A 13,665-nucleotide genomic window follows, 5' to 3' on the forward strand; every position below is an offset into this window, starting at 1 on the left:
AGCTTTCAACATGGTTTTACAATTAAAACACTCAGAAACCTCAGTCTAGGCCACCTGAACTGTACAGCATATCTAAAATTTAAGACAAGATTGGCTCCTCAGTTAAAACAAGGAAAATGATTTTCAAATCCATTGCAAATGGTTGCACCCATTCAATTGAATATTGGGGAAGAAGGAAAAAATCACCTGTGGAGCAAGAAGCCTTACCAGAACCAATGGAAGTATTAGGCAAAGAAGGAAATCAATAAAACAAAGCACCATGCGACCTAAAAGGAACCAATAATACATTGTGTTCATTTAAGCAGTTCAGGATCAAGAAAGGTTAAGCAGTATGACTTTTCTCAATATATCCACAAGTTTCTCTCCACAGATACATATATATTCATATATAGATTTGTTATAATATCAGCAGGATACTAAAAAAAATATAATGTGTTGAGACAATCTATGAAAGTGGGTTTAGTTAAGTCTTTATAAAGGTCTTCACAAAAAAAAATACTGAAAAGCACTCTAAAAGAATAGCTAAAGGAAGAACTTGATCCAGCCAAGCATCTGTCTTGCAGGGGAAAAGAAAAAGTACAAAAAATTGACAATTTCAAAAATCTTAAAAGTTAATAAGACCCCTTAAGAGTCTGTATGTGGTGTGTTTCATGATGAGCAGAGTGATGAAGAGAACACTAGGATGTCAACTCTTACAGCACAGACAATGTTATTTAGTACAAACTAGAAAAAACTATTTGAGTGTCTCCAGTGTGACTCTGCAGCACTCAGTGAACTTCCAGAAAAATGGCTGGTGAAATTCCCCATCAGCAAATATATTTTAGGCAATGCAAATGAGACATTAATTTAAACTCCTCATTCACATTGCTGGGTTTTTAATTAACCTAGGAAAAATTCCTGGGGATTGCTGTGGGCTACTCACTGGAAATCTCTATTCAAAGTGTAAGGGCAGTCTAAAAAGTAAATATGGATGTGAATGTACAGAGATTGAAGCAGAAAAATGAAAATATTCCAGTTCCATTTTAAGAAATGATTGTTTTACCCCTGCCATGGGGTGTGTTATTCAGTGTTGCTCATAGCTTTGAAAGCAGCAATATCAGAGATTAAAAGGGTTTATGACACTTAACAAAATACATGCAAAAGTACTTTCCTTGAAGATCTGCACACCCTTTAGATTACAAGTTAAAATTCACTACCTAAATGATATATACAGTGTGATACCAATATATAAAGAAGGCATTTCTACTTTGTTCATAGTAGCAAAATAAAATCTTATTTTAAAAATACCTTAAAGGTAAAAAAATTAAAATTAATACAACAGAAACCTTTTATGTACCACAAAATTTAAGTGACATATTCCTGAGGTTTTTTTTAAATTTATGTATTATGTGAGAGTGAGTGCTCAGTAGAATACAACACCCAGACATTTGAATAATAAGAATAAACTATATATTAATTAAATGATTATGTAATTCTTTATGTTATGAACCTGGGCCTAAAGAAGTAAAAACCAAAAATTTACAATGAAAAATATATTAATTGACCTGGTGTCTTCTTCAGAAGCAGTCTCTACCTATTGCAGTCTGTGACACAGCATCAGCCTAGATGAATCAGGTCTGACAAGGCAACCTTTACGTTTTCAAAGGAGGTGAGCTCTGGGTACACCGACATTCCTGAGCTTTTGCTACTGACTTCATTTAGAGTAAGGCTTCATCCCGCTTTTTCTACTAATAAAATTACAAGGGCAAACAACCTTTCTTTATGCCAGTATCTCAAAAACCAACAAACAACAGCATCTCCCCACTGCTACCTCACCAATTCTTGGCTAATTGTGACCAAGACCCCCTGTCAGCAGCAAAGGTTTCCCAGGACAGCTCTGGGTGACACCAGGCACAAAGGTGGTGGCTGTCTCTGCCAGCCTGGTGGCTCTGAGCTGCCCATGGCCACACCTATAGCTCTGCCTGTAGGACACCTGTGCCTCTGGCACCTCTACTCCTTGGGCAATTTTTATGACCAGCATCCCAGTCTCAGGTTTGAGTCGTGCTTCTGGCAGCTCGTGGGTGCAGCAGGAAGGACAGGGCCATACCCAGCACTGCAGAGAGGAGGAGCAGCAGCTTCTGACTGAACACCGAGTTGGGCAAGCCACAGATCCACACACATTTACATACATCCCTGTTTTCTCTCCCTTTTAAGACTGATTCAAGAAAAAAAAAACTGCAGCATTCTCTCAGGATGCTCCCCAGGCCAAGATGAATACCACTGGGAACTGCTTCAAAGATCTGTGCTTCATGCCCAAGCCAAGCTTAAATTACCCCATGTGAGCCTGCTGGTAGCTGTTCTATTATTGAAGAGCCTTGGCTGTTCCTACTGCAAATGAGCTGCATGCACGTGCACAGATGCTATCTATAGAATTCACTTATGGATGTGCACACACACAAACCAGCTTGTGTCTGCAACTCTCTGCATATGCAGATGCACACCTAGATTAACTGTATAAATTTAATTCTGAGAGCATTTTCAGGGTAAAGTTTCAGATAAATGAGAGGAATATACCCAATAAGATAACATGGCACTTCAGCGTCTGGTTGATATAAATGCACTGATATAAATTTTTCATAGGAACTTTAGCTCATGTAGTACTTTACCACTTAAAAGACCTCTGTTCTTTTCCAGTTCTGCTGCCATATTAACAATTTTGAGTGCTGATTATGTCTGTATGAATTCATGAACGTAACTGCACAGAAAATTATTTTTGTTGTCCTTATAAAGTCTCATTGGTTGAATATTTCTTTCATCTTCAATTGATACTAAGTTATAGTTACCAAAAAAATGGCAGAATGATGAATACAGAATTTTCTTTTAGGAGCTGTTTCAAAGAACATACAGAATCCAGAAACCAGTACTGAGTCATTGTGGACTGTGATAGTTTAGGTTTGTATATTTGATTTAAATAATGTCTTTATGGTTCTCTCATCTGTGGGCTCTATGCTTATGAGAATGTATGTACAAATCTGGGAGAAATAAGTTATTTCTCCTGCCTCATCAAAGCTACTAATTATCTAAGACACTACCTCAGGCTGTAATATTTTGCTCTAAATATGGTATTTAGCTTCCACTGACCTGAGGCAAAAGTTGTACATATTTTCTTATATGATCTTGGAAAAAAAATCTTTACATTAAATGATATTTTCAGCTGATCTCATCAATGTCCCTACTTACTTTATTTTCTTAGAAATCATAATACAATTTTTCTAATAAGCCATGTTAACTTAGCACTTGGTGTGACTCTCAGACACCAATTACACCAGTTTTGTAACCAATAACTTTCTGATGACATTTCTTAATGTTTTATGGATTTCCACGTAGAGTTTTAAATTACTTCACTTATTAGTTTTCCATAATTAATTTCTGGTGTTTTGAGAAACAACTAATTTATATGACTGCATCTTGAGCTACATACTGAGGGAAAAAAACAACAAAAGATCTTCCTAGAAGGGCATCCACATCTCATCAGCAGTAATGTGAAATTTAATTCTGCCTAGTCCAGTGAGCTTTTACTTGAGCTTATAATCAGCAGGTTGTGCAGTCATGTAACTGAGCTATTTGTGTAATTTGTGGTAAGGAAATAATTTTTGCAAAATATGAAGGAGAAATAAGCCCCTGCCCACATGAAGCCCCAGGCTGCAGGAGAGGATGAGTGGCTGGGCATGCAGGGCCCCACGAGAGGGCACTGCTCTCCTTCCAACGGGAGCCAGCTGCAGCAGCCCTGCTGGGCAGGGCAAGCCTTCCTGCACACTGAGCACAGCTCTTCTCTTCCTGCATTTCTTACGTGCTCTCTAAACAGAGAAAACAGGTGGCTAAGCTGAATGCATCAATAAACTAAGAGGTGTGTGCCATTGCTAGTCTGCGACCTTGAAAATAAGCCTGTCATTTAAAATTAAATATAAAGCCTTATTCCTATTTTCTACTCACTGATTTGGGGAATGGTATTTTTTAATCATTAACTAATTCAGACAAAATATATGGCACCAGACTTGCCATACTTAAATATATTTTTCAATATGTCATTTAGCTTCTATTTTAAAAATTGTTTTGATAAAAAATGGCAATAATACTACTAAGAATAGGATAAATATTAATAAAAATTGGACTAGTTTTTCTAGATTTTTAATATACTTTTGAACCTCATCTCTTCAGATGAATTTCATTTAAAGAGGAAGTTCTGTCTATTTAATCTATACGCTCATGAACACCAGTGTGCTTTTGGGTTATCTACAAATTATGGAAGTTACACCAGGGGTCTGACAGATAGCTGGGGATCTAATTTCCTCACTTGTCTCAGGAATGAACAATCATTGAAGTTAATCAACATTTTAACAACCATGAGTAATATATGAGGCTGAACAGAAAGAGAGATAATTTGAGTTCCAAAAGAAGCTGCAGCATGAGGGTTCCCAGAGAGAGGCAGCTCTGTGGGAGCTGCAGGGGGAGTGCTGGGCTGCTCTGGCTGTGAGCTCTGGGCAGTCCTGCTGACCATGAACAGCAGCTTAACTAAGCCAGGGTTCTGGCCATGGCACAGGCTCCTTTGTGCTGGGTGGGGATGAGCTGCCCCAGACTCAAACCCCTGGCAGGGATTTAGGGGGATCAGCACCCACCCAAAGGACCTGGCACAACTGATGCCATCACAAAGCCACTTAACCATTTCCAGCATCACCCTGGACTGAGGTGCAATGGCCTTACTCAGTATCAATGAAAAACCTACAACAGATTGCAGCAGGGTCACTCTAGGGTCTACTGACTACCATTTGAAAAATAAATGTATGCTTAATATAGCCAAAAACATTCTTACTCATAAAATGTTGTCCATCCTGTTTCATCACTCTTCGTTGCTAAGAGACCACTGTTTCCATTATATGTCATTAATCCGAGCTCCAGGGTCTGTGTTGAGACCAGCTTGAGTCCACCATTAGTGCCAACAGCCAGCGTGACAATCTGATTATCCGGCATCAGTAAATGGCGCGGCATCCCACTGGCATCGCGGCGCACCTTCAGGGAGTTGCCGTTGTTGTCCATCACCTCCGTGACATCGTTATCGCTGCTATAGGTGAAATTGTACAAGTATTCCCCGGTAACGAGGCTCAGAGTGTACTGGTGAATCCCATCAGCATTGAAGACATACAGCTCCTGTTCTCCTGGAGATGCAGCTTCATATTGGTTAAAGGAATTAAGAATGGGCCTGTTTTTACTGACAGCCCTAATGCGGATATTTCCGAGATCAGCTATGTAGATGGTACCATCTGGGGCCACAGCTAAGGAAGATGGTGAATTTAAGATGGCATCAGTGGCATACCCATCATCCCCAGCATAGCAATTACAGTTGACATCATTTTTGCAATCACAGTCTGAAGCTGCCCCTGCAAGAAGGCATATTTCTCCATTGGTAGTTACCTGGCGTAGCCGATTAATTTTTTTTTCATCTGTCTCACTGATGTAAAGAACTCCTGTGTGTGAGATGGCAATGGCACTGGCTGATTCAAGTGCAGAATGAATAGCCAGTTTGCTAAGAGAGTAGTCTATACCAGGAACCTGGCAGTGCATGGGGCGTCCAGCAATAATGCTAACTTGATGGTTTTCTGTGATCCGTAAAATAACATTGTTCTCTAGGACATAAAGGGAGTTGTCCATGGGATTGACAGCGAGATCAGTAGGCCACTCCAGCCGTACCTATGAGTTGCACAAATTATTACTGTAAAACTCGAAACTGAAAAGTACACTCCTAGTGTTTAAAATTCCACGTGTAACAACAGCAAATTAGTGAGGGGTTTATCAGCGTAAATCATGAAACCAAGTCATGAACGGCAACTATTTCAAACAATGATTTTTGTTTTTCGGAAATATTAAAGCTACGTGCAGTTGTAACTTTGGCTAATTGTGTTTCTGTGCAAGAATGAATGCTACATTGTGGAAGCTCTACAATAATTACAGAAAAACAGGCAATTAAGACAATAACTCCCATTATCTCAACCTTCTTTCTCTAGAGTTGCATAAATAAACTGTGTTAGCCACAGTAGAAAGGATGGTTCACCCATTTCAGTAACAAATCAAATACGTTATTATCTTGTGCTGCATAATGTATTTCTTAAGTCATCCAAAATAGATGCCCATCACTTCTAAGGCAGAGAAGAAAATAAATGTAGTAAGAATCTACCTGGGTGACATCCATGCTGGAATCACAGCTGAGAGGCCGAACAGCAGTTAGGTCATTGGAGCCCAGCAGGGTTGATATAATTCCGTTCTGATCCACTTTTCTAATCATAGTGGCATCAACAAAATACATGAGTCCATACTTATCCACTGCAATTCCTGCAAATATAAAATCCAGGCATCAGTGCAGCAGTGAGGCTGCTGGCATTAAGGCAGGTTTTGTCTTGTTTACAAGATGCTGAAATTTGTTCACTTCCCCTGTTCCTTCCTCCCTCCTGACCTGAGCACAGGTCCTGGAACCCTCCAACAATCCATAGTTCTGCCAAAGAAGTGGCATCTAGCAAGTTTCCTCTTCAAGGCCATAAAGAAAACCACAGAAATCTACAAACATGTCAAAGACCCAGCAGAACGCATCAGCTTATTTCTAGATACAGACTCTCTGATATATTACATAAACCCAATTAAAAAATTATCTCATAATCTTACTTAAAAATTTGAGGCATTGCTTTCTTCATCTGAAGAATCTAATGAGGATGAAGAATTTTTAGAAATCTTTTTAAAAAAAATACCTTCAACATTTTTTAAAAACTAGGAGGACATTGTATTATGTCTAGATGTTTTTTTCATTCTTTGACCTGTTGCAGTAAAAATACAGAAAGAACATCTGGTGTTTCCAGATGAAGACACAGGAGTTTCCAGCCTGAAAAAAATGGGAAGGTTAAATTCCTGTCACACTGTAAGTTCTTGGAGAGGAAAGGCACAGAATGGAAGGGTGCTCCCTTGGAAGAACAGACGGATGCTGCTGCCCGTTGGGAAGCAGGGTAGCCTTTTTCTCACTTGCCTTCCCTGCTTTGATTTGGTGCACTGCCTTGTCCATTTCTCAGGCTGAAAATAAAATATTGATCTAAAAAAATTCTGTCTTCAAATGGTTGCAGTGCAGATCCCACTGGGCAGTGAGAGAAGATAAAACTTCATCTTTTTAATTTCTACGTGTTAACTGAAACTACTTCCTATACAAAGAAACTGGAGTTTCCATTTTTGTGTACCTTTATGATCATCCAGTTATTTTCAGCCACTGAAAAAACCTAACGATTTTTTGAAACACATGGCAATACACCTGATTAATTTGTCCTTACAATTAAGATGAAACTACAGAGAGAGAGAAAAAAAAATAGCCTTAAAAAGAAACACATTCCCAAGTCTCTATATCATCTTGAAAACTTTTTGTCAAAAATTAGAAACTGGAAAGGGAAAAAATCTTTTTATTTTTTTTCTCTGACTCTGAAGAAAAAGGAGATACAAAAAACTCTGAGAAAAGCCACAGCAAGCAATTTCTCTCCCCAAAGACTGCATCTCAAACACTAATCAGTTTCCCAGTTTACACGCTTGCTTCTTGGAGTGAGCGGTACCCTGCTAATTTGTGTTCTGTTCTCCTTTTGCAGCACTCAGTGCTGGGGTAATAAAGTTTGCTTTAACTAAACAAAGCACGAACACTTGCCAATCCACTGTAATTAAAGCCCAGAATAAAAATCACCGAGCAAGGAGTGATTTAATTGCCAGATAATTATTTCCACATCCAGCCTAGCTGCACGCATTCATTTTCTCCAGCTTCTTTTCCTCCTTTACCTCGAGGGCTCATTAGAGTTGCATCCACTGCCTTCCCTCCATCCCCACATCTGGCTTCGTCAAAGGGCAGGCACTGCTCTCCCGTTCCTGCCACCACTTCAGAGTTACCAGCAAGGTCCTTGGTGCCCGTGAGGGACTTGACTTTGTATATCCGTCGGCTATTGGTGTCCGACACGTACAGGGAGCCTGAAACAGGGTCCACGGCCAGATAGTATTTATGAGCGGGATTGTTGCTTTAGAGAAAAAGAAAGCATAAAACAGAAACAGCTGAGCAGTCTAGAAACTTCACAGGCTTTCAGAGCTTGGATACTCATCAGGCACAGAAAGATCTGGAAAGAAAGTCTGACACCTTTGTACAGAGGTGAGGTCTGAAGGACCATCACCTGAGACCTGACTTGATTAGGGCCTGGTCAGTGTTCAGAGGGTCTGTAATTTTAAATCTCACTCATCCTTCTACACTGAACCTTGCACAGCAGAGCCCAATAAGTCAGAGCTGCACAGCAGTCTTTCCTCTTGATCTCTTTAGCCCTTTAGATCTGCTCCAGGTCAATTCTCTTCAGCTTATCCGTTTCCCCTCTCCCTGCTACCTGGTCTAACTTCCTTTGGAAGCAGAAGTCATAGGAGTAAAATCAAGAATCAGCTTTTGAGTTACTTAGATTACACCACAAGATTTGTGAGGTCTTGTATAAACAGGAGGCAGAGGCATAGCAAATTTATTTCTAAGGCAAATTTATTCTCATTCATTCTTATCAAGAATCTCATTTGCAGCAGATGAAGTTGGTTATATAACTAAAACCAGAGACCCCAAGTGTCTGACTTTAACTCCAAACCTTCTGTTATTGAAAAACTGGTCCTCAGTTTGTGATTGGAATGGGCGCTCATATGGAAAGCTATTTCTCTTCTGAAATATATGTTTTTTGACAGCTTGTCACATTTTGGAACTACTTTAGCAAATCATCTGCAAATTGAGAAATGTCAATCTTCACTATATATATATATATGTATACATTCACACACACAGAACTGCAGTGCAGAAATATTTTCAAAATCTTGCCTGGCTAGTTTTACTCAGTTTATTTGGATTTTAAGCATGATGTGAATTTTCCAGCCTTTGGAGCCTATGGGTGAGCATAAATAAGGTCAATGGTGGTTTCAAAGCATAGGAGACAAATGAAGACAGGGAGAAAAAAAAATGAAGGTTACTTACCAGTAACCAGAGATATTTGCCTCCAAATATCCACACTCCTAGTTTCATGTGGCAAAAGTGCCCATCTCCAAGAGTGAGGATACACAGAGGTAAGTTATGATGGACATAAGCCATTTGTTGATCAGAATCGCTGAAACTATAATAAAGCCACTTTCGGCAGATGGATCCATCAGCACACCAAGATAACTGTGGTCATGTGGTCATGACCAGATTTGGAGGAATGAGGAGGCCCCAAATATCACTTTCTACAGTTATTTTCCTCTATGCCAGTCTTTGACATGCCATGGGTTTAGGTCAATAATGGTTTGTTCTAAGACTGTAGAAAGCAGGAAGGAGATTGGTTGGATCACAATTCAGTAGGCAGAGGCAATACCATCTGCTGAAGTCTAGGAGTGTAGAAATTAGAGATGAAGAAATACAATAAACAAAAAATACTTGGCAGGTTTATTTCATGCATGGATCTCAGAGTACTTTAAAAAGATGGGTGTAGCACCCATTTTACAGAGGAGGAAACTGAGGCACAGAGAGGTTAAGTGGTGTAGACAAAGTTATGCAGGGAAACTAGTGACATGCTTGAGATTAGAGTACTATCTCATTATTCCCCAAGTTCCTCTCCTTATCTTCAGCAGCAGACTGCACCTCTTCACTATGCCCTTATCACATTCCTTCTCATCCCTCCAAAATAATGCTCAATCTTTGCAGCATAGAAAAATAGTTCTCTCCACTTTAGAGATTCCTCCAGTCTCTCAGGTATCTGAGCCATACAAACACCTGCACGTTTATCATTGCTTTGAAACTCTGCTCTGTTCTCCCACCATGCTTTCCCCTTACACTGAAGAACACACTGCTGTGGCACTGGGGCTGTGCTGTACTTCACAAATACACCCAAACCTAGCTCAAGGCTGCCCTGCAGCTTTTGCACAGCCCTTGTGAAACAGGGCACATCCCCAGCCTGGCCAAAGGGGACCTGAGGCAGGCACAGACGTGAGCTGGGCACAGACACTGCTGCTTGCACCTGGGAGCGAGCTCCTGCTGGACTCAGTGGTGAGAGCTGCTCACACAGTGCCCGGGGGAGCAGCAGCCACCCTGCAGGCATGGAAGGATGTCTTTTGTTTTCACACATGATTTTGCCAGCCTGTGCCCACCCTGCCTCCCCTCTGCCCTCAGGCAGCCCTAGGTGTGCCCTGCTGCTACCAGGATGGGATAAGGCATGAGTCAGGGTAAAGAGCAATGGCAGAACATGGGATATTTCCCTCTCCTCTCCTGCAGTCTGGTGCATCCATGGAGCTCACCCTGCCTTTCTCCTCTGGAATCTCCCCCAGTGCAGTTGTGCAGGGAGTCAGTCACAAGCTTGGGGTCCAGATCAGAGAGCAGCTCACTGGAGCTTCATTCCTGTTCCATACTCCTTCCTCTTTCCTGAACTAGGTAAGGGAACAGATAGCAGAAGACTCTAAGCAAATTTTTTGAGGGAATTTGTCAGAAAATGACTGCTGGAAGGTAACATACACTCACTGTGCTCCCAAAGAATCAATGAGACTATTACCTCAAACAGGGATTTGTTTTATAAATGAGTACTCAATATTTCTCAAACTGGCATCTGAACAATTAAAGACCTCTGCCTCTCTTTTCTCCAAACTGTTGCAATCTTTCATTTGAATTACAGGAGGCCAAGGATTGTACCTTGTTTTAAAAGATTTTCCATGGCATTCAGTGTTCTCAGAGGCCTCTGTCAATAATGTCTGAGCCTCCAGCCCCTGAGTGAATGTGTGGTCAGCAGCACCCTCACTCTGCTCTCTGAGGGAGCCTGGAGCCTGGCAGCAAGTGCAGCTCATTCTCCCTGTTCTCCTCACAGGTGCATCAAATTCTTTTCCAACAGCAGCTTTTCTTTAAGTTTAACCAAAAGAGAAGCTGTCCAGAGCAAATCTCTAAGCAGATAAAAAATGAACTAGGCTTAGCTGAAGCAAATGAGGAGTTCCAAGCATCACCAATAATCATTAGCAAATTGTGGATGAACTCACCCAGATAAGAATAGTTAGGGGTGTTACTATTCCAAAACATATTGTTCAGGGGAAATGATCCTGTTTAGTCCAGACCATCTATTGCATCAACTTGTATCACAGAAATGGAAAGTATGGTTTTAAAAGGGTAATGCACAGGACACTATGAAACAGATTACAAGAGCTTGTCTTGTTCTTGCCCTTGATTTTCTCCTGGGTGAGCATCCTCCCTGTCCCAGGTGAGGCATGAAAGGAGGCACAAGTGTTTCCTATGCTGCAGCCATCCAGAAGATCTAGTGCTCTCCTCCTAACATCCAGGAGGGTTTTGCCTCCCTCCTCAATCTCACAGTGACGGCTTCTAGTGGTTGCACAAAGCCAGCCCCACAGGTTGGCTATTAAATGTGTTTGGCAAAAGAAATATAAACTAAATTATGGCAAAGGACAGCGGGTGCAGAAAATCATTAATGACCAGAAAATGAGTTTTTGACCTATATGCAGTCATTAGTGCTTTTGTGAACCTTTCTGGCATTTGTGAAATGCTGTTGTAGTTTACCTTGACCATTTCAACCAATTATAGCCAGCAGGGAGAGGTGTTTATCTAGACGTTAGCTTGGGGTTCATTATACTTGCATTCTACTAGAAATTTCTAATTACTGTCAGAACTTTTTGGATGCTTTTTGACTGCATTTCGTAATTGCTAATGCTTATCATATTCATAACACACAATTAGCACATAAAAATGTTTCTATATATGGTACATGAAGAACATAACATTACACAAGAAGCACAATACAAAAAGCAAACACAATGAAGCAAACAAACCATATCAAATTATATGGGAAAGAGCTCATGTCTTACCTATGTTTAAACTCTTTATTTCTTTATAGAAAGGGAACAGAAGAAAAAAGAACAAACAGTTAGCTGAAGAATAGATGGTAAAGCAAACATAGTATTTGTTTTATTTTACAAAAGGACACAGGAGAAGATATCTCTTTTCAGCACTAGCCTTAGCTTAGTTTACAGATGAAGAGTGACTAGGAGGGATAGAGCTGCAAGCTAATTCCCTACAGGATACCCCTGCCCCCACCCCCCTCCCCTCATATTTAGGAAACTTTTTGAACCACTGAAAGAATTTTCACATGGAAATACATGTAGCTTGGGGGCTAGGAGGGAGAGAAACTGGCAGTTCTCTGAATACAGAACTGGGCAGGGGGAAGCACTGGTTTTGGTATTGTCTGCCAGTTGGAGGCAACCTCTTTAATCAAAACAGTTTTCCAACAGGCTATCTCTAGATGAATTTTTACTATGCAGTTTATTTTAGTTTTCCTCCCAGTCTCTAAAATGATTGCTTAAAGCAAGTTTGGATGCTCCTTGGTATCAGTTTAAGCCTATCAAAGCCAGTGTTAGGGTAAAAAAGCCCCTTCTAAGTGAGCAGTAAGGTACTGCACAATGGGAGATAAACAGCATTAACTGATCCACAGCTTACTGCCCAGACAAAAGCCAAAGGAAAAGTACTCTCTACTTCCCACAAAAAATGAACACATTCTCCACTCACACAGCAGTTCACTGTGTTGATGTAATTTCCATTTAGGAGTATGCACTGAATAGAGCAAAGAAGTTTGTGACTCCTGAGCTGCAGCACTCCAGGCACAGCCCCAGTGCAAAGCCCCACAGGAACCACTGGAGTCCAAATTCCTGCTGGCCACTCCAACCAGGCCTTCACAAAGGACAGTGTGAAGGAAATATGCACACTGGGATATTCTGACATATAAAGGCTCTCTAGATTTATAGGGGCTTATGTGAAACCAAAATTACATCAGCTGTGAAATCTAAACAAGGTGATGTGTTTGGTTTGTAATACTTGGGGATGTACTGGTTGCAACATAATCCAAACTACTTGATATGAGCTGAAGACTCTGCTCTCATTCACACTTAAATGGCTCAAATCTTCAAACTCTTACCCATGTAACTCATGCAGACTTCAAAATGAGCAATGAATCACAATTACTGCTGTAGATTATGTTTGCTGGAATGGACCTTAATTCCCTTTAGAGGAACGGGGGTAAAAGACATCATAATGTAATCCTAAAGTCTGTAAATTCTAAAAATCTCTACATCAGGTTCTTTGCAGCTGTCCAACAGCATTCAGTGCATTCAATGCATCAGCTTCATTATTAATTGCTTCTTGTTATAACAGAAGATTAAGAACCTATGCTACAGCAAACAGACTTCCAAAAGGAAGAAGTGGACAAAAGCAGAGAAAAATCCATCTTCTATTTCTTTACTGATGTCCTTTCCAATTTTCCCTCACTCATGATGAAAACCCAAGTTCCCTCTCAATCTCTCTCACAGAGAGAGAAAGCAAAGTACTCACACTAATACTATTGTAAATTTTGAGGCAACATTTTCAGGTGCAGGGTGGGCTAGGAAACTATCACTGGCTGATATTGATAAGTGGTGTGCATAAAAATGCATTAGAAGTATCCTAATCTGAAAATATTTCTCTTCACCTATAAAGCTGAAGTCCTATTTACTAGAAAGCTAAAAATATCTGAACAACTTAGAAAAAATAATTAGCATGTTCTATATAATGCAGAGTTATAGTGCATATTGATATAAATATTTATAGCA

General features: G+C 40.3%; 1 protein-coding gene across 18 annotated transcripts in view; it reads right to left on the reverse strand.

The window, feature by feature from the left end:
* The window catches only part of TENM2 (teneurin transmembrane protein 2), a 619,293-nt gene that overhangs the window by 16,820 nt on the left and 588,808 nt on the right, over positions 1 to 13,665 (reverse strand). For 15 of the 18 annotated variants that reach the window (XM_033073572.2, XM_033073571.2, XM_033073569.2 and 12 more), the window contains 4 exons: positions 11,893 to 11,913; positions 7,831 to 8,063; positions 6,209 to 6,363; positions 4,850 to 5,724 (listed from right to left, as the gene is read on the reverse strand). In XM_033073572.2, coding sequence (XP_032929463.1) covers positions 4,850 to 5,724; positions 6,209 to 6,363; positions 7,831 to 8,063; positions 11,893 to 11,913 — 1,284 coding nt within the window. The remainder of the gene's footprint in view (positions 1 to 4,849; positions 5,725 to 6,208; positions 6,364 to 7,830; positions 8,064 to 11,892; positions 11,914 to 13,665) is intronic. The other 3 variants (XM_033073570.2, XM_033073563.2, XM_033073559.2) reach the window with 1 other exon arrangement.

Source organism: Catharus ustulatus, chromosome 15 (genome assembly GCF_009819885.2).
Source record: "Catharus ustulatus isolate bCatUst1 chromosome 15, bCatUst1.pri.v2, whole genome shotgun sequence".
Classification (NCBI taxonomy): domain Eukaryota; kingdom Metazoa; phylum Chordata; class Aves; order Passeriformes; family Turdidae; genus Catharus; species Catharus ustulatus.